At 38.7% G+C, this 22155-nt stretch overlaps 1 protein-coding gene across 18 annotated transcripts in view; it reads left to right on the forward strand.

Moving 5' to 3' along the window:
• Positions 1-22155, forward strand: part of LOC127637681 (protein phosphatase 1 regulatory subunit 12A-like) — a 102743-nt gene that overhangs the window by 60062 nt on the left and 20526 nt on the right. For 7 of the 18 annotated variants that reach the window (XM_052118869.1, XM_052118875.1, XM_052118880.1 and 4 more), the window contains exons 4-13: positions 9900-10059; positions 10912-11056; positions 11184-11258; positions 11329-11420; positions 13179-13339; positions 13496-13620; positions 17296-17403; positions 19770-19991; positions 20547-20626; positions 21314-21430. In XM_052118869.1, the coding sequence (XP_051974829.1) occupies positions 9900-10059; positions 10912-11056; positions 11184-11258; positions 11329-11420; positions 13179-13339; positions 13496-13620; positions 17296-17403; positions 19770-19991; positions 20547-20626; positions 21314-21430 (1285 nt within the window). The remainder of the gene's footprint in view (positions 1-9899; positions 10060-10911; positions 11057-11183; positions 11259-11328; positions 11421-13178; positions 13340-13495; positions 13621-17295; positions 17404-19769; positions 19992-20546; positions 20627-21313; positions 21431-22155) is intronic. The other 11 variants (XM_052118871.1, XM_052118873.1, XM_052118888.1 and 8 more) reach the window with 6 other exon arrangements.

Genomic DNA, 22155 nt, shown 5'->3' on the forward strand with positions numbered 1-22155 from the left:
GCAACTTATTGTGAGAAGCTTGTGGAAGGCTACCCAAAGCATTTGACCCAAGTTAAACAATTTAAAGGCACTGCTATCAAATACTAAGTGTACACTGCCATTGAAAAGTTTGGTGTCACTTGATTGAAATGTTTTTCATGACCTTAAAATCCTTTTGATTTGAAGCCGTTTGAAGAAATGTTTGAAATTAGTTTTGTAGACAAAAAAATATTTGTCCTAACATATTTATTTCTTTACAAAACTAAAATTGTATTTTTTTTTTTTTTTAAATGGATGACTTGGACTGAATAATGAAGAAAAGCAACTAATAAGTGTCCAGTATTGATGGGAACTCCTCAAAGCATCCCATGGTGATACATCAAAGAGTACATTTCTGCAAATTCTAGGCAAAGGGTGGCTACTTTGAAGATGCTAAAATATAACCTAGTTTTGATTTAATTTGGGTTTCTTTAGTCACAACACAATTCCTATAGTTCCATTTCTGTTCTTCCATAGTTTTATGACTTTATTATTATCCTTAAATGTGAAAAATAATAACAATAAAGAATGAGTAAGTGACTCTAAACCTTTGACTGGTAGTGTATGTAAACTTCTGAGCCACTGGGAATGTAATTTAAGAAATAAAAGCTGAAATAAATCATTCTCTCGACAATTATTCTGACATAAGACGGAATGTTTTCTATGTTTAAATGTCAGGAATTGTGAAAAACTGAGTTGAAATATATTTGGCTAAGGTGTATGTAAACTTCTGACTTCATCTATATGTAATGCACATTTTAATTACTACAGAAGCATGTTAAGTCTTAACTATCATCAAAACACAGAATGAGACATTTTTGTCTGCAATCGCTTTTCATGTGGAGATCAAAACGGCGCTTGATGCTGGTCTTGGTACATGTTTACACTTTAGCTTCCACTCAGCTGACAAGGTATGAAAGTAGCGGTAGCTAGTTAACTACAATCTCGTTGTCACAGAGTTAAAGACGGACATATTTAATTTACTTTCCAGCATTGTGTCTCACCAACTAGATCACAACGTAGCATGAAATCAACACTCCTCAGACACAATTCACCATCACACCGTTGTCTGCTGAGCTGCAAAAAGATGCTCTGCTTTTTAATCTGCTCTGTTACTGACTGAACTGACAAACTATAGCTGGTTGACACAGCATACAGATGTGATAAACATGACTGACATGGTTGTCAGGGACTGGGTTAACGTTATATTGAAAAGGGAAAATGATGGGGTCATTGTTTTTTTCCAGTATGTGTTTAGCACTAGTTAGCAACTTATTGTGAAGACACCGCTTAACTCCGCACCATCAGCAGAACCACCTTCAGTGGATTCGGAGTACAGTCTGCTGGACAAACTATGTTATGACACCAACTCTAAAGGTGTCTGTGTTTTCATATCTGCTGATATTGGATAACATATACACTGATACAATATATAGGTAATATCGGGTGGCCGATAAATCTGTTGGGCACTAGTTGACACCCTGACGTCAATTTTGAACACTGCTTTGTGATTGCTGTAGCAAAGTGGATAGCAACAGGTAGATTAATATTGTGCAGGAGGAGAGTTAAAGAGATTTTATGCCTGTTGCAATGAAAAGGCAACCTATTGGAAGTTCTTTCAATTAGTCAACCTCCCAATTAGACTTTGGGAAATGTTTAATGTTACTTGAATTGGTGCTATTTTAGTGAATTTCTATTTCTATTATTTTAGTGCAAATGTTAATAAAGCATTATATTGTAAATTGTTTCGTTTACTTTCCTAAGATGAAAATAAATTCAATTTGAGAGGAAAAGAATATAGTGTCATATATCTTGACCGACAGCACTATGTATTATACGTGTTGTCTGCTATGTAGAGAGGAAATAAATCTGGCATAAACATTAGCTTTCTCTTGAGTAGCTTCAATAATAATAAATAAATATTTTTACACTCCTTGCGTGGAAAAAAAATTAATAAATAGCTATTCAATTGAGGTTTGACCAACACAAAATATGTGTCTTTTTAAAGATTAGGAGCTGGAATATACAATGCATATAGGTAATATAACCAACCCTTAACAGGTGACTTTTCATTTGCTGACAAATTGAAAGTATTCCTTTTTCGTAACTGATGAAATATGATTTACAGTGCACCATACTGTAAAACATGTTCAAAAAACCTCATTCATATCGGAAAGGCCTTGAGTAGAATACAACAAATATTTTCACTCAAATACCAAATATATATATTGAGTACAAGCCCAGAGTAAAAAGCACAATTTATAAGATGAGCTAAATGGATGTCTTTTTGTTGCGATTTCACTTGTAACTTAATGAAATATTAACGGAATATAAACCGCAGATGCTCCTGAAAAACGGAAACGGTCCAAATACTATGACACAATCATGCTTAGATCTTAAATAGTCTTGGTGAAAATGTGACACTACCTCCAGATGTTTTTTATCTCTGATCTCTGATTACAAGAGTTGAGATATAGAGATATACCTCAATGTTTTTTTTTGTGGTTGCCCCAGGCACAATCACACAACTCCGCTTCCACTGTGCACCGTTCTGTTTGTTCCTCATACTAAATTTCCCTGCTGAACTGTCCTCGAGTCATATTTGTCTGCAAGTCTTGGCAGCACTCCAAGAGGTGCACTGATTCAGAATTAAAATGAGAGCCATGCTCAACCAGTAACACCGCGCACAACACCCTTTCTCCTGCGTCCACTCTAACCCTCCTATTGGTCTGGCTGGTTACTTGATGTCCAAGGTATATCATGCGTGTTCAAAGTCATAAAGGATTTAAGGGAGTTAACTGAGCAACAATGTGTGGCCTGAAATAGTGGGGAGCCTTACATAATGGAGAAACATGATCCATTTAACCCGGCGCCCATTGTGGTGATCCTAAACTCAAAGGAAGTGTTTTTACTATTTTTTACATTTGACATACTTGAGATGATGAAACGGAACCCTGCTGCTAGTTACACTTGAGAGGCCCTGTTCAGACATGTGTAAACTGCTCAAGGCGTCATACGACGACTCCATTCACCAGGATGCATCTGCTGCAGATAAGAGACTTTGCTGTGTCAGGCAAGGCTGCAAGAGTGGATAGTGATGGAAGTGTTGCATCTCTACACTGCAGAAATCTACAAACCGTATTCTGGAACACAATTGAGCATGTTCCAAAATGTTCTAGAAGATAAGTGTAAATCCAAGTTTACCTGAAATGTTAAAAATCCCCCATATAAAGTAGGTCAACCAATGTACTCAAATGCTGTTGTTCTAGTCTCTCAATTATAGGGCTCCACTAGGTGCAGCCCTTGCGGCTGCTTTGTGGCCAGTTGTAAGCCCACAGTAGCTTCAGAAAACTGAGCCAAGTCCTGATAGCAAAGTCAAGTCTCTGAGAGCAAATCAAAGTTTTTAGAACATGGCATTTACAATGTCAAGATCAAGGGTTTGTTTCCCAGAGAACACACAAATTGAGGAAATGTATATAATGTATTTGCTGTAAGGGGCCGATTAGGCCAAACATTTTTGCATTAATAAAGCAAGATGCTGCACAACGAATGGAACAGAATGCAGCTGTCTCTAGATGGATTTTTAAAAAGTTATTTTACAGCATCTATAAACATGACTGTCATGCTTGAGACGTGGCGTAACGGTCAAAGACATCTGTCTAGCGCCTGTTTACATAATTTTTAAATGATGCAGATGGTGCAAAAAACAAGTTCGGTGTGAACATCCCCAAAGTCACTGTCAAAAGCACAAGTGTACAATATAAATGGAAAGCCTGTGCTGTTGTCAAAGCCCATCCTTTATCATCCTTTATCACTTCACTCCTAACGGATTAACATGCGGAGTGAATTTGTTATTTGCATGTCACAGTTTCTAAAAGCATATTATATAACATGCAAAATTCAGCCCACACCCATGGGAATCCAGCATGGCCTAGCCCTGGGGTCAGCAATTCTTTTTGACATGGAGTGCCATTTTTAATCTTCCTGGTTAATGGCTGTGGACATTTTTCTAATTTAATACTTTATTTTTCATTACAAATGATATTACCAGCATAACAGTTTGAGTAAAACATTTTACCCAATGATTATGATAGAATCATGATCCTGCATGTGAATTTTCACGGAGCATCTTGTAAAAGTGCTTTAATGAAAGAAAACCTGTCCTTTTATACAATAGTGGTGTTTTCCTTATTACATCATGTGGTGTTCTGAAAGCAAAAAGAAACAAATGAAACACTGAATGTAGGCTGTCCATCCGCGCAGCCTGACCGAATTAAAGTGGCCGTGTTTACTCGTGTGATTAACCGAAAGTGAAACACTGCCGGCTTGTGATGCGTGAATGGCTTGCACGTGCTGTACGAGTCTGTTGGGCATACTGCAGTCTCGTCACATTTTAGCCTCCCATTCATCTCTTGAAAACAAGCTGCGTGATCATGAGGAAGGATTACATCGAGATGTAGTTTGGACTGCAGGTGTGGAATTCCATATAAATAAAATGGTCTACTCCTCACTCGCCATTGCTGCCGTGTCAGTGATTACCCCTCCGCATACCGTAGGTTGCCGACCTCTGGCCTAGTCATTGGCTGCTGTCAGATTTGGTTTTAGGGTTGAAGGACATGCTTCAACTTTGGAAAAGAGGTGTCATCCTGCATTATAGATGCAAAACCTAGAAGAGCTCCCACACACAGTACTGTATGCATTGCATGCTGCCTGCACTGACTAAGTCACCTGACTATTGAACCTCAATATTTAAACGGTTGAAATGGATCAAACATCTTTGATACATCAGGAGAAAAGCTTCTTCAATGCAACAATGTTAGATACAGCTCTATTCTGAAAGTTCAGAGATGCCGTTGCATAACCGAGTGTGTTATATAACACCCTGTACCTCTTCTAATGTGATTATCTGTTTTCCCACTCACTGTCTCCTGTTCTCTTATGAACGAGACCCCAGTCATGAGGTTAAGCTTATTAAGCAGGGACCCACCACCCCCTCTCAACAGGGTCATCCCTCAAACCTGTTAGCCGTTGCTCAGTTCTTTGGAAATCAGGTGATTTATGGTCCCCCCGCCATCCTTTTACAGCGCTTGTTGCTTGGAATGTCAGATGTAAGTCACTAAATCCATCACAGGCAGTGACATAATCTGTCTGAAAACTGACTTTCAGGGTGGGAGAGGATTAATATACCTCATGTAAAAGAACACTTCAAGGATTGACTAAGAGTAAGTTCTTCATCCAGAAACTGCCAGCCAGCGTACACTGCTTTTTAGTGCTCTTGTGGAGGTCAATTCTTCTTTTGGTTTTATTGAGGCAGCATAGTCTCCAGGCACTCTGAGAACACTTGCTCTACCAATTTTTCCTTGTTACGTACATCCATAGTCTTTCAGGCGAGAAAGAGTTATGATGCTCATCAGCTGTCTGTTACACAATGCACTCAAACCTATTAAGGAGGAAAGACAAATCAAAGCTGTTTTTTCCTCCCTTTGCTCTGTTGATTCAGCAGAGCCACTGGTGACATCGCTGCGTGCTCACCATTTTGAGTAATCTGCATCCCAAGAGCCAGTAGTGGCAGTATATCCTCAACCTTTTGTCCTAGATTGCTGAAGAGTGCTGCTGCTCCGGTCAGCACAGCCAAATAAAGAGCTAATTGATGCTGCAAGTCTCTCAAATGGCAGCACATGCATAGTTCTGTTAGAGCGAAATATGGTGTTGGGACTGAATGTCCTCTGTGACTAAGAATCCTCTCAGGTTCCAGTCACTACTGAAAACAAAAGACAGCAAATCATGAAGATTATTTCTCCAGCATGGCTATACACGGATCCAATTTTAGACGGTTGTGTCTAGATGTAACCTGTATTATGTGAGAAGTCTCTCAAAAATGTAACATTCATTATACTGTTTTTTGGCAGTTGTGCAGCAACATTAAAGCTCGGCTATGCTTAATTTTTCGTATGCTGTTTCGACTTGTGCTCGGTTGATCGCTCAGCCTTTCAATGTATATACTCTTTTGACCTCATCCCCGTACAGAAGTGTTCAATGCATGCGCAGTATGACTGCCTTGTGATACGTTTAATAAAATCAACTGCGCATGCATATACGAGGAGTTTTGTTTCTCTAGAAATATTGTGCTGCTCTTCTGTTTTTTTGTATGTCACATACAATTATTTCTTTTTAAATTCAAACAAAATCTAGCATAAAACAAAGGCAATCTGAATAAACACTAAATACAGTTTCCAAATTATATTGTTATTTATTGAAGGAAAAAACTTATCCAATCCCAACTGGGTGTGTGTGAAAAATTATTATTTTTATTATAATTTGTAAACAAATGATGATGATGATGATGATAATGATAATAATAATAATATATTATATTATAATAGTAACATATAGTAAGATATCTCAATCGCTCACCTTTAAACCTTTTAAACCCTCACACTTTTATTTTACATTTACATTTATTCATTTGGCAGACGCTTTTATCCAAAGCGACTTACAAAAGAGGAAGAACATCAGCGAATCATCTTAGGGAGACAGTGGTACAAAAAGTGCCATATTACAAAGTTTCACTATCATCATAATAGTATACAAAACAGATTTAAGTGCAACAAGAAATGTAAGTATATTTATTTTTATTTTTTTTGTGACTGGTTAAGTGCTTTTGGAAAAGATGTGTTTTTAGCCGTTTTTTGAAGATAGAGAGTGAGTTAGCTTCCCGGATTGAGTTGGGAAGGTCATTCCACCACCGTGGTATGATGAAACTGAAAGTCCGGGAAAGTGTTTTGGTGCCTCTTTGTTTTGGTACGACAAGGCGACGTTCCTTAGCCGACCGCAGGCTTCTGGTGGGAACGTAGCGCTGCATAAATGTTTTTAGGTATGCTGGAGCGAACATTTTGACATTCTGAACTCTCCAGAAGTCCTGTATGTGTCTGTTTGTAGTCAGGTTCACAGTAGTTTAATTCGTTTCTCATTCAAATTCTGGTAAAATGCACCTCCAGTGCCGTTCTAAATGCACATTGTATGTGAACTGAACAACTGAGCATCTACATCTGAGATGTTGTTTGTGAGTAAAGCTCAAATATTGCGCATCGCTGTGAAGGCTAAAAATAGCCGTGTGTGTGTGTAAACAGAGCAGCTCCATTCACTGGCGCGCTGGAGCTGTACGTGCATTTTATATATTTACTTATTAAACACAGCCTTTTGTGATTCAGGGCTGACACACTTCAAGTGGCTTTGATTAAAATGCACAAGTCATATCGGTGCATCCCTACAGTCATGCATGGTGGTGGTAGCGTGATGGTGTGGGGATGCTTTGCTGCTTCAGGGCCAGGGTGACTTGCAATAATTGAGGGAAACATGATTTCTGTTCTGTACCAGAAAGTCCTAAAGGAGAACGTGCTGTCATCAGTCCGTGAGTTGAAGCTTAAGCGCAGCTGGATTATGCAGCAAGACAATGATCCAAAGCATAGGAGTATGTTCACCTCTGAATGGCTCAAAAGAAGAAAAATTATAGGTTTTGGAGTGGCCTTGTCAAAGTCCTGATTTGAACCCAATTGAGATGCTGTTGTAGGAAGTAAAACGGGCAGTTCATGCTTGAAAACCCTCCAATGTGGCTGAACTAAAGCAGCTCTGTGAAGAAGCGTGGGCCAAAATTCCACCACAGTGTTGTGAAAGACTGATCTTCAGTTATCAGAAGTGTTTGGTTGCAGTTGTTGCTGCTAAAGGTGGCACAACCAGCTATTACGTTTAAGGGGGCAGTTCGTTTTTCACATGGGTGATAGTTGTTGGATAACATTTACTTCAACAATATATGCATTTGGAAACTGTTTTGTGTTTACTCAGGTTGCCTTTGTAAATCTGGAAATGTGCCAGATTTGTGACTTGACATCTTTGAAATATATTCAGAGATTGTTTTAATGCATTAGCGAACATGTTAAATAGATGTCCATTAGAGGTCTGCATGGGCCCCACATCACACTTGAGCAGAAGAAAAAAAACAGTGTTAATTAAGTGCCAATACTGTGCTTGGTGCAGAACAATATGTAACAATGTGAAACAATGTTAACCGTTCCTCTTCAGCCTGAAGTATTTTTGACACCTGTGCAAAAAACAAGCTAGATAAGCGTTTTTGAGTTAGACGCTGTTCTAAAAAATGTGCTGGTCCTGCACGAGATTCCAAAGAACTAGCGAGACAGTGCAACATTTAAAGACGTTCATCTAACATGTTTATTAAGGTAAACAATGGACAAACAAATTTGACGAAGACAAAAACAAGTTCTGTGTGAACTGTTTCTCGGGTCCTGTCTGGCCTGGTTTGGTTTGCAGACACACTAATGTCCATTTAGAAGAATTGTGTATTCCAATTTCTTTATTTAATTGTGCATAAACGTAGTTTTTTTTGTAGAGGTCGTCCATTTAGACCAGAAGGGTTTGCTTGTGAGTCTTTTAATTTCTTCCCACCATTAGTAGTTAAACAAGCACAGCTCTGTCAAGGAATTTGCACAGAAATTCTTCCAGAGTCACCAGATCTCTGTCCCTTGGCCCCGTCTTTTCCTGCCGCTGGCTCATGTCCATCTCTCTTGTCAAAGTCAGGCCTCTCATCTTCAGCTAAACTGATCAGAATCTGTCTCTTTCATCACGTCACAGTTCACTTCCCCCAGTGGCTGCACCTGCCATCCATTCAGTTGGCCCTTTATTCATATAAGGGACGTTGCATGAGCCTCTTGCTTTTCATTTGTAATCCAAGATGATCCCTCCTTTTACATTAATTTTGTGGATAAAATTAATAAAAATGTCAATTAAAATAAAATGACATTGAATAAATATAGGATAAATATAGCCAATTAATTTCCTTTTTCTGGTCAAATTCAGATTCTGCTATAGCTATATAAATGGGTTAATCTGCTTTCTGTTACCTACACTTGGACAAAAACAAACATGTCATGAGTGTTTCCTTGAAAGCATTGATATTGTTTGGGTTTTTCACTGATCCATGAAACCTATACTGTTTTCTCAATCAATGGTGATGTTGCCAAGCGTTTGGAGGCACGTAATGTGGTCGCTCTCTCCAAAGTTACAAACTCTGATTTTTCTATTGTTGATTCCTTTTCTAGCCTACTGTTGCCAGATCTCTACATGCCTGTGTAAATGTCAGTGTATATGCTAAGAGTAGGGACACAGTGACCCATTTGGCAGGATGGACTGTTTTACTTGTTTTGCTTGGCGAACAATAAAATTAATTCAAGTGTGCATAAAATCTATTTTTGAAATGAGCATAAAGTTCTGGCTCCTAACAAATTCACATTCTAAATGACACTATCTAGTGTTATGTTTGATGCTGCCTAGCTATTTTGAGAGTTTTCGCAAGCATAGTTTGTGCTATGGCCATGAATAATACCTAAAATTGTGCGGCTTTTTGAATAGAGATGTGCTGTTAGGCAACTTTTTCAAGGTGATCTTTCACCTGACAAACGATAAAATGGGGCAAAAGTCCCATGAACTTTCATTGAATTAGTGATAAGGAAAAATATTTAAGAATCAGAATATGGTAGAAACTTTTGATATGGGTTCTTTTGAATTGGACCATTAGCATTTCCATTACAGGCCAGTATGATTTGTGTCTGCAGTTATTTTTACGATTATTGTTTTCCTTGCAGCCCAATAGGAATGATTTGTTTTCTCAATTTAGTGATCCTTTGTAATTAACACTTTACCTGGAGCTGAATATTGTGTAATGAGCTCTTCTGAATTTGTAACTTTTTTGTGTATTAGAAGATGCACTTTTTTCAGTCTCTAGCAGTACTGTCAGATGGTTTGAGAGTGTCAGGTTAAGTATAAGCATTAATCCTAAGGATCTGCCCCCTCCTTCCGTCTTGCTCCAGGCATTGATATCGAGGCGGCCAGGAAAGAGGAGGAGCGGATCATGCTGCGGGATGCACGACAGTGGCTTAACAGCGGCCAGATCAATGACGTTCGGCACACTAAGTCTGGGGGGACCGCACTGCACGTCGCTGCAGCCAAGGGATACACTGAGGTTTTAAAGTAAGTTCTTATTCTTTAAGCATAAAGGTGCCGTATTTTGTCGCCAGGGGATTCATTTGCTTTTCACTGGTTGTGCATCTATAATATTATTTGGCTTTATTCTTTTGCCAATAAGTGACTTAGAAGCTGGTGAAATCAAATGAAACTTGAGCTTTTAACTGGCTTGATCTGTTTTTGTACTCCAGGTGTAGAGGATTTCTCTTTAACTTAATTATTTTTATATGCTGAGGAGTTCAGACTGAGTGCATTCTTGCGCAAAAAAAAAGCATATGAAAAACTATTGAAAAACAGCGCAGACGGATGCAAATATGCTTTCTATGTGAATGATCCCTAAGGTTTCTTGTACACCGGGTGAGACAGACTGTAACCTGTTTATCTGTCTCCTTAAGAGTAGATTATCATGAGCTGTTGAACAAACACTACTCTGGATGGGTGGTAGGAGTTAGGCAACCTAGTTGTGTCTCCATTTATGATACCTTTAGTCATATTTGAATGTTGTCAGTCTGTGACAACTGCTTCATTTGCCACTACACCAAAACAGGATTGTAATTGGACTTAATTTTTGTAGTGGAATCTCGAAAGATCTATCTGTCTCCTACCTAATGCATATTTTTATGTTTGACAACCAACGCCTACATTTTGAGGTGCTGTTGGTATTCATAACATCCTTCGAGGAAATGGAAAATGAATAAACTTGTAATCAGACCCATTGGTGCACACAATATCCCAGACCTTTGGCAAATGAGGCCAAGCTTGGATTGTGGCACCAAAATCCATGAAACCCAGATTTGTCTAATCTCACCATGCTATTTTTGTCACTTGTATTGAACGTGGATTTCTGACTGTTTGCAGGCTTTTAATTCAAGCAGGGTATGATGTAAATATTAAAGACTTTGATGGCTGGAGTCCGCTCCATGCTGCTTCACACTGGGGAAAAGAAGAGGCTTGCCGGATACTGGTAGAGAATCTGTGTGATATGGACGTCCTCAATAAAGTGGTATGGGTTATTTAGCTGCTGAGTTGACTTGCAAAGTTGAAAATAGTACAATTTCAAAGGTTAAAATACAATTACAGATGTATCTGGTTTGAAATGAATGCTAACATGATTGTATTTTTGTTTGCAGGGTCAGACGGCGTTTGATGTAGCTGATGAAGATATATTGGGTTATTTAGAAGAGCTGCAAAAGAAACAGAATCTGGTAATCTTTTTAAATTCTATGTTTAGCATCAGATCTTTGATTCATAAACTAAATAAAGCCTTTTTTGCAGCTTCAGAGTGAAAAGAAGGATGTTAAGAATTCGCCTTTGATTGAAACCACCACCACTGGGGACAATAATCAATCTGTGAAATCACTGAAGAGGTAAAACAAACTACTGCTTACTAAAGGGAAACCATCTTGATGAGTTTTTGCACCAAAAATAACATAGTTATGTACAGTTGAAGACAGAAGTTTACATACACCTTAGTTTTTCACAATTCCTGACCTTTAATCATAGAAAACTTTCCCTGTCTTAAGTCAGTTAGGATCACTGCTTTAATTTAAGAATGTGAATATCAGAGTAATAGTGGAGAGTGATTTATTTCAGCTTTTATTTCTTTCATCACATTCCCAGTCAGTCAGAAGTTTAGATGCACTTTGTTAGTATTTGGTGGCATTGTCTTTAAATTGTTTAACTTGGGTCAAACATATTGGGTAGTCTTCCACAAACTTCTCACAATAAGTTGCTGGAATTTTGGCCCATTCCTTCAGACAGAACTGGTGTAACTGAGTCAGGTTTGTCTTTCTTGCTCTCACATGCTTTTTCAGTTCTTCCCACAAATGTTCTTTCGGATTGAGGTTAGGGCTTTGTGATGGCCACTCCAATACCTTGACTTTGTTGTCCTTAAGCATTTTTGCCACAACTTTGGAGGTATGCTTGGGGTCATTGCGGTCAAGCTTTAACTTCCTGGCTGATGTCTTGAGATGTTGCTTCTCTATATCCACATACATTTCCTTCCTCATTGTGCCATTTTTTTTGTGAAGTGCACCAGTCCCTCCTGCAGCAAAGCACCCCCACAACATGATGCTGCCACCCCCATGGCTGGGATGATGTTGTTCTGCTTTCAAGCCTCACCCTTTTTCCTCCAAACATAGTGATAGTCATTATTGTCAAACAGTTCCTTTTTAGTTTCATCAGACCAGAGGACATTTAAGATTTGTATCCCCAAGTGCACTTGCAACCTGTAGTCTGGCTTTTTATCGTGGTTTTGTAGCAGTGGCATCTTCCTTGCTGAGCAAACGATACTTCCTTGCTGAGCAGCCTTTCTGGATATGTTGATATAGGACTCATTTTTACTGTGGATATAGATACTTGTCCTTTGCTGTTGTTCTGGGATTGATTTGCACTTTTCGAACAACTATGTTCATCTCTTGGAGACAGAATGTGTCTCTTTCCTGAGCGGTATGTTGGCTGTGTGGTCCCATGGCGTTTATACTTGCATACTGTTGTTGTACAGATGAACGAGGTACTTTCAGGCATTTGGAAATTTCTCTAAATGATGAAGCAGGCAAGGCAAGGCATCACTATTGACACTGAACCTGGTGCCAAAAAGATGGTAATTTTCATAAAATAAACCCCTTCAGGGTGATACAGGACCTTTCAATTCCTGATCACACTGTCGGGTTCATTTTGCGATAACACTGAATGTTATCCCTTACATAAAAAGACCCAAGTAAACCTGCATTTGATGGACGTCTTTGACTGTTGTGATCCATCTCTCCAAGCTGTTTTTGTTCTCTGCTTCCAGTGCTATGAGCAGCACTTTTTGAAGACGTGGTGTCAATTTACCAGATATTAAACTTCGAAACCCCTTTATTCTAATTCCATTCTGCTTTGCTTTGTATTAATGTGTTTTTGAACACAAGAACGCATCCTGTGTGAACAACCCATTAGCAGTTTGTTGCGTGCATCATAGGGATGCTCCGATTGATCGTCCAATGATCGGTATGGGCTGATACTCACTTACTATGACTCCGATGGTGGTCTTATGAATTGGCCAATTACATGATCCAATCACCCAAGTTGCAGAAGACGTTGTGTGGGGAATATTTTCAGAATGTTGCAATGTTTTATTTTAGTAGTAAAGAAACGCTTCTGGAGCCAGAGAAGACTGCCCCTCCAATCGAGGCTCTGGAGCCAGAAAAGGTGGATGAAGAAGAGGGTGAGGGAAAGAAAGATGAGTCCAGCTGCTCTAGTGAGGAAGAGGAGGAGGAAGACTCAGAGTCTGAAAACGAAGCAGGTGCGGACCTGCTCAAAAAACATGCATATATACGCACAACTGCTCAGGTTGAGATGATATTGCAACTATGGTTACAATAATATTGGCAGTCACAGCCTCTAAATTATAGTAATACTGTGAAAATATACATTTTTGTACTTGCAACTCTCTTTTCAGATAAGACAAAGTCTTCTGTACCGACGAGCAATTCCAACAGTGCACCCACACCTGCTAGTGTCACCGTCATGTCTCCAACTACCCCAACCAACCAGGTGACCACCCCCACCTCACCTACCAAAAAGGTATGTGTTCTTCGCTTGAAAGTGCTGTCCAACATCCCCTCCAACCAGCCTCTGTGTAGTGGAGAATCTCCATGTTTTACGCTCAGAACACAGCAAGGGTTCTCCTTGGAAATATTATAAAATGTCAAAAATTCAAAAATGTATATACATTTATGACATCATAGAAATATGCTCCATGCATAGCATGTTTCATGAAGTGAGAAAAATTTTCAGAATGTATATTATTGTCTCCGTTTCAAAGTGAACAGACTGCTAGCAAGCAATATATGTAGCAAACTAATAAGAATGTTTGTAGACATGGCAACTGCACAGCAGGTTGATAGCCTTCAAAAGTCAACTTATTTTCTTATTTGGAAATTTAAGTGTGCAGTGATTTCTGGTACTGCGCATGACTAGATGGGAGAAAATGTCTTCCACATCTCTTTAACATGTGTTTGCTGCCCTCTGCTGGATAATGGGGGAATTGTTGTTGTTTTTTTTTTTAACGATATCACATTTTATCACTGTACACAGTTAACAATTTAGGCTATTATTACTTTAAACATGATTTGTTTTTGTTATTTATGGTTATAATTCAGGTTAAAACGTCCTGTTATTTTAACTTTGCTTTTATCCAATATTATCATTAAATGTGTAGGCTAAGCTTATTATGATTTCTCATATGTATTTATATTATGTACATAAATATATAGTTCCTGAAGCATGGCGCTAGCAATGTTAAGGTCATAGGTTAGATTCCCACCCAGTGTAAATACTGTACAGCTTAAACACACAAGTCACTTTGAATAAAAGCTTCTGCCAAATGGAAAAAATAAAGTAAAACATCATGTGTATAACAGAATGACTGTTGTCAGTCAAACACACCATAGAAGACATTTATTCTTTTTTCTTTGAAAAGGCAGAGACATATACTGCATTCAAGTCTGCTTTTATTTCATCTTAAATTTTCCTGATTCGATAATTTAAGCTCAAGCAACAGCATTTGTGGCATAATGTTTTTTTAACACATTTATTTGAGAAATAAAAAAATACATAAAAATAATCACAAACTAGCACCTCCAACCGGGACCAGTATAGCCACAAGATGGGAAAATTAGGCGCGTCAACGTGATTTTAGTGTGATAAAACCAGGAATTAATCTGCGGTTACTAGATTACAGGATTAGCCATCATTATATCATCATGACAACTAAGATAAAATATTGGCTATAACTTTACACAGAAATTGTTAGTAATTGATTTTATCACACTAAAATTATGTTAACGCGTATTATGTTTACGTCTGGTGCAATAGTTCTGAAACTATGTATATTAATGTTAATGGACTTGTTCCATTCACTTCTAATGCAAGTGCCCTTGTTTATATACATGAGGGATGATTCAACATTGTTTTTTGTTGTAATCAGCATTATACCACAGATGTCATTGATTAAGCTTAACTTGAATTGAGCCCGGTACATTCCTTTAAAGCCACATTGGCCTTCTAAATGACAAGGAATATTCCGGGTTTAATACAAGTTATGCTCAATCAATGGAATTGGGGCATAATGTTGATTACCACACAAATTTATTTCAACTCATCCCTCCTTTTAAAAAAAGAAAAAGCAAAAATCGAGGTAACAGTGAGGCACTTACAATGGAAGTGAATAAAGCCAATGTTTGGAGGGTTTAAAGGCAGAAATGTAAAGCTTATAATTTTATAAAAGACAAACACATTATTTATAAACAAGTATTTGAGCAGTAAACTTGTTTAAAATGTAATTTTTTAGGGATTACAGGGTTTAGTGTTAGTTAATTTATATAAACTCATATTTATGTATATTAGCAAATTTATGACACTGAAATCACATAGAACTGGATTGCTGATGATGTCGTAACATTGAAGCCACTGCACGCCCATATTTGTATGCCCAAATATTCCAGTCTGCCTATTGACTTAAAAGGAAAACATTTAATTTCAAACTTGAGTGCACATTCTCGCTTGCTCTCTCTCTCTCTCTCTCTCTCTCTCTCTCTCTCTCTCTCTCTCTCTCTCTCTCTGAGATGGATCAAATTAAACTGATGAATTTTAAATGATAAACACACTAAGGTCTGAAAAAGAGGATGCTTTTCCTACTTGCATTTCAACTTTGACAATTTTGCTACATCCCTTGGTGAAACTTGTACTGCATTATTATGGTGCACACTGGGCTGGTGGATGCTCTGACATTGCGATCCACGTACATCTCCCATGTGGCGAATATTATTCATAACGTGCAAATTAAGTCAATCATTACTGTCACTTGGGTGTGAAATGGTGCTTTTGTATATGGAGGGTGGAGACAGTGAAAGTTGGCTATCAGTCATTAGCTGCGTTTCCACTATCGGGCCAGGGCTATCATCTGATCAGCTGTGTCAATGGACTTCGGGCTGCAAGCTAGGAGTGGTTTTGGTGTAGTGGTCTATACCACATAACTGGTAAACTGGTAATCAGAAGGTCGCTGATTAGATTTCCACAGCCACCACCATTGTGTCCTTGAGCAAGGCACTTAACACCAGGTTGCTCCGGGGGGACTGTCCCTGTAATAAAGGCTCTGTAAGTTGCTTTGGATAAAAGCGTCTGCCAAATGCATAAATGTAAATGTAAGTATGTATAGCTGCAGGCCAGAGATTTCCAAATGGGTGAGGGGAGGAATCTCTAAAAGATGGAAGGGTTACTCCAAAAAGAGGTTGCGCCAACTCCAAAAAGAGGCATCACTTCCTCTCTAGGTTGGGTGCTGCCTATATCTTTGCTGTGCCCTAAAACGGCCCTTAATACGCCGCCATGGTGCCATCGTCACACACCCTGCCCATTTCTCAAGCAAGAAGGAAGCTTAAGCTTAGGAATCAGACTCTGGAGACTAGATAGCACTCAAAATGAACATGATGGAGACTGAATTTGTCATTTGTTTGCTTATTTTGGTCTTTGCGTGGTGGAAAGCGAGACCTTACTTGGCGAAACTCCGCGTTTGACATTGACACCCCACCTCAATCCCCAGTTGGCCTTCTTTGGCCTAAGGGTCGCAATTATCGGCAAACCAAATATTCTTGACCGTTGACCCTGAGAAAGCACGATGACAGTAGAGCCCTGGAAGTGACAGTAGAAACTCAACTGGCTTGGAATGCTCTAGCGCACCCTTATTTGGCCCAATAGTGAAAACGTGGCTATTGAGGCTCTATGGTAGTTGGGAAATACTAATATGTCCGATCGAACACTTCCGGTGGTTTAACCTCCTGCTGACAGTTTACTGTTGCATCAGCAATCCAATTCTATTTAGCAGTGGTTAACATTTTAAACTTTGAGAAATTTAACATTTACAGTTTGGCCCCATTCACACCCATTGTAGCTGCCTCACTATTACCAATATTTTTTCTTTTTTTAAAGAAAAGGAGTGACAAGTCAATTTATTTTTGTGGGAAGCAACATAATGCCACATGCTGTCCATTGAGCTTAACTTGTATTGGACCTGGAATATTGCATTCATTTTAGTTTCTTTCCTCTCACTTTTTCTTTTTGTAGTTTTTTTTTTTTTCTTTGCTACTGCTTCCAAATTTATTTTATTCAGGGGTTCATTTTTACTTCATTTCTTTTTCCACAATCGCCTTGTCTTTTTCTTCTCTCTCTACTCATCACTGCTGTTGTCTTGGATGGCTTTAGTCTGATAACTTTTCTGACCTTGTGCCTGGGGGGGAGCCAGGCTTTCCTGCGTTGTGGCGTCAAGGCTTGCGCAAAACTGGCATTTCACTTGTGCCCAAAAAAGTGATGGTGAGGCCTCGGTGTGTTCAGCATTGTCACTCCACCCTCTTACCTTACATGACCATTTACCTAACCAATCCAATAACTCCTGCTGTGATGAGGAGGGCGGGGCCGGGCAGTGACTGTATGCCCAAATTGGGCTAAACAGCCGAGGAGAGGGATAAATGCAATGAGATGCGGCAGTTTGGGAGAGAGAGAGAGAGAGCTACAGGCAGATGCCCTGAATGCGTTTATGTCTGTGTGTTTTTGTTTCAGTTTATTATAACATTACTTTAATGCTTCGTCCGGTTCCCGCCGCCTCGGCTGATTAGCCCGATTTCGGCCCGCCCTCCTCCTATTCACACTTGCCTAATCCAAGACCTCTTCCTGCTACTGGCTCACTGCATGGTGTTTTTGCTGTCAGTTGCAGATGTGATGACGTGTTATTTTCTGATGCTCAAAGCCATCTGTCATAGCTTTTTGCTTGAATGTGGTGGATCATATATTACAGGATGTCATCAGGGTTGTTTGTACAATAAGCAGTTTTATAAGGGCGGTTACATTTACACACTAAACCCTAACAGGTCACCAGTACGCTGTTATGTATGTTAGCAATAACTAATTACTAAAATTTCGGCATGTCTGGTTTTGTAGTCTGTTTCAAAGTATTACATTATTTTTATCATGCTGTAATGTCATAAAATTCTAGGCCTAGTGTTCTAATTGTAATTCTGCATAAATGTTGTAAAATGTGGCCTCAAAGTATAGGGGAAATAAGTCATTAAAAACTAACTTGTATATCCGACATGGAAAAGTGATTTAGACTTCACCCGCAAGCATGAGCCAGGTGTGGGAGAGATCATGCAAGCTGCTGTATCTCTTTTAATCACTGAAAACGCTCGCACACTTTCATCTGACTAGAGGTTTTCTGATAGATGATTTTGCCGATGACTGTAAGGTGATGGAAAATGGCGATAACGATTAATCTGTCCATTTGTTCTTAGTCTTTAATTACTGTGATTGTCCAAAGATACCGTGAGTCCAAAGTGAATCAAATCCCAGATGTAGTTTATTGTGCAACCAAAATCCAAATAATAACAAGAAATAATTCAGATTTGGTACAGAATGCAGGACTTTTAACTATAAACAAGCCCAAAATACACCGGCGACACTTATTTTGAAGAATCTGATTCCAGCTCACACAAACACGTAAGGGGGGAAAAAACAGGCAATTTTACAATCATGCACAGTGTACTACAATAGAAACACACAAATAAACATTGTCATATGGGCTATACATTCTGAATGAGCAATAAGTTCCAGAGGAACTAGAATAAAAAAACTATTGGCAACTATCGGCATCGGCCATTTGATCCTATTATTAAAAAAGTCCACTTGAAAACCCCAGAAGAGTTTGGCCAACATTTAATTACAGCATGTCCACTGATTTTATGGCATGTAAACAACTTTGTAACAAAAAAGTGCTTTTTAAATAATTAAAACAAATCATTACCAACCAATTTCTTGCGAGATCTTTCAGACAAAGTATCAATCAAGTAAATATATTTTCGATAATTTTTTAATGTTCATTTTAATGTACAACGTACCATGATTAATCACATTTAATCGCAGAAAACTGATTAAATCATTTTTAAAACAATATCGTTTCACAGTCCTATTTGACCCATTGAAAGAATGTTGATTTATTTTTAACAGCCATGTTTTTTTGTTTGTTTTAACCAATAACCAATTTAAAAGTACCATTTCATCTGTTTTGCATATTTATTTTATTTTAAATTGAGGCTTCTTATTTTTAGTTGAAGATCTTCTGAATTTCATGTTTTGGATGTAGCCATCCATGACATACTAAAGACCTTTTCGGGTACTCTGTTTTATTACGCCTACTAGATAAAATGCATTGTTAATACATATACTAATAATTCCTAAGAAAATTCATGGCCGAAACAGAAACGTTACTCAAAAATGTAACACTCTAGCTAATTTTTCAGGTTCATCTGGTATATTGCCCACCCTTTATGTTTGTTCATTTACTTGTTTTTTTTTAGGGATCCCAGTGTTTATGCCCCACTTTTACCTGTCAAGCTGATCCGAATTCCCTGTTTTCTCACCTGCACAAAACAACCCTTGATGTCGACACATTTAAGTGTGCTTCTTTGATCTAGAAATGATTTCCACTCCACAAGTGTGTGCTTTAGAAATTCCTGTGATCATAACATTGTAAAGCTAGAATTTGGGTTTAGAATAAGAATTAATAATGTTTCCACTGCTGACATTCCCAGATCGGAAATTTGAGTTTGTTTGAAACTATTAGGCTAGCGTGACTGAGCCTGGAGGCACAACCAAAACTTAATCATGTCTTTGCTTTTTCTTCTCAGGTAAGCATACCTGCAGATAAGATGTCTCCTAAAGAGGAGGATAGGAAGGATGAATCTCCTGCCTCATGGCGACTGGGCCTTCGGAAAACTGGGAGTTATGGAGCACTGGCAGAAATCAGCACAACTAAAGAGTCGCAGAAAGTGAAGGATACCGCCGGCGTGATGCGCTCGGCATCTTCTCCTCGCCTTTCATCCTCACTGGACAACAAGGACAAAGAAAAGGTTGGTCGTTTTTCACATTTATACCGATCGCTTATATGTTATCCTGGAGTGCTAAATAATTTTTTGTTTTTGTTGCACTGGATGATATGACTGGAATCTTGAACCCTATACTGACAACTAACATTGTGGATGCAGCATCACACAAACCGTTTTCAATTAACGATGCAATTGCAGCTAAGTTTAAAGCTGAAGTTTGTCATTTTTGCGCCACCAAACGGAATTTGCAAAAATGAACTTTTCTGAATATGCTTCCCATCTGCTATTGGTCAAACAAAGAGATAGTCCCACCCACAACTCACGCCATTGGTTGAGTAAAATTGTTAGGGCGGGGCTAAGTGGGTTGCTCAAAATGAACAACGTAATTTTCATAGTGCTCTCAGAAACATCGTTTAAAGAAGAAACGGGAGCATTTATATATTGTCGAACAAAAAAGCAGTCAATGAATAGTGACCCTTGAAGCTGTTTGCATTTCATCCTTATCCTGTCCAAATGATAAATCTTTCTGGAGCTGCAGCGATGTCAGTTGACGTGTCCATTTCATTGTATTTACAACAGAAGGAGGAGAAGACGCGTTTGGTTGCACCCATCCCGAGGAGACACGTTAGCACATCAGACATCGACGACAAAGAAAACGGGTGAGCAAAATATGCTAATTCTGATATGCGTTGCTGAGAGTGCCTCCTGTTGCTCCATGTTGTGTGTTGCAGTGTGAGAAGCGCAAGCTCCAGTGCGGCATGTTTTTTTGTACTTGCCCCGTATTGATTTTGGTGGAATAAAATTTAAGTTGGTTAAACGGTGTCCAATAAATACAAGCATTTTAAATAATTTAGAGCAAAAGTCTTAAAGATGTTTATTTGTATTCCTTCGTTTGAACTACTATCGACAGTATTTCAGTAGGTAAAAGCTTTTTTTTTTTGGCAGATTAGGAGGCTGTTCACAAAGAACACGTTCTTGCGTTCAAAAACAGCTTTAAGTGCAGTGAAATGAAGCGCAGTGTTTGTGAGATGTGTTTTTTTAACACTGTCGAGCGACGTGATCAAAACATTATTTGTTTTTTTGCAGTGCCCATTGCAAACTTTCTTTGGGACAAAATCCCACTCTATATAGCAATATGTTTAGCATCAAATGTCTTCCTGTTGGCTGTGATCGTGCCACATCGTGCATAACTTTCAGACAGGTTTATTTCAGATGAAAAGCTTGTCGCTGGAATCTCATCTTGGCACGTTTGCATAGACCAACAATTAAAAAATTGCGCCCCAAAGAAATGTATGAGTATTTGTTCTCTGGAATCGGAGATACTATTTGAAGCTTGTGGTTCTCAGGGATTCAGCTGCTAGTCTGCTACGTTGCAGCTCCTACACCAGGAGGCGCTATGAAGATGATCTGAAGAACAGCGATGGAACGGGCTTGCTAAACCGAACCTCCAGCTATCAGCGCAGGTTAGCTTTTATTTCAGTAACTAGTTCCGTTTTACTGCTGAACTACTTTAAAAAACTGCTAACAGTACAAACAATTCTACAAAGTGCATTTCAAAGGTCAGTCACTGTTGCTACCTTCTGAGGTGCATCTAGCCCCCTTTGTCTTACTGTGAAGTGTTTTGAGTAGCTTGCTTGTATTTGCTTACGTTTAAGTACCGGATGCTTTGATCTTTATTCCAACCATCTTAACCCTCATAACCATTTATGCCGCAGGGTAGGTGCAAAACCAACTATCAGCTAACTTTAGTAGACTTCTAGATATGCACAATTATTCATTGCTCAGTATTTTCCTACTTTGGTTTATATAAATCTTTGAAGTTGATAGGTGATAGTATGCATGCGCTTGTCTAATAAATAAAAGCTTCCAAGTAACCATGCAAAAGTGCTTATCTGTCATAGTTTAACGATGAATTTGCATGACTGCACTTGTGACACTTTGCTTGGTTTCAGACTCTTTGGTACAAAAGTCATTATTATGTTGCTAATAGTTGCTCCCTTTTTCATTAAGCATGAATATGATTTATAGAAAAGTAGTTTTTCCTGCAGTCAAGTTGTGCTTGCCGTTTAAATATTTTGACGATTGCAAAATATGACCTCATAAGAAAACAAGTCCACCTCATGCAAGTCAGTGTTTTAAACATGTGTGTAACGTTTTGTCTGTGTGTGTGTTCATGTTTAATGTGTGT

The sequence above is a fragment of the Xyrauchen texanus genome, chromosome 45 (assembly GCF_025860055.1).
Source record: "Xyrauchen texanus isolate HMW12.3.18 chromosome 45, RBS_HiC_50CHRs, whole genome shotgun sequence".
NCBI lineage: Eukaryota > Metazoa > Chordata > Actinopteri > Cypriniformes > Catostomidae > Xyrauchen > Xyrauchen texanus.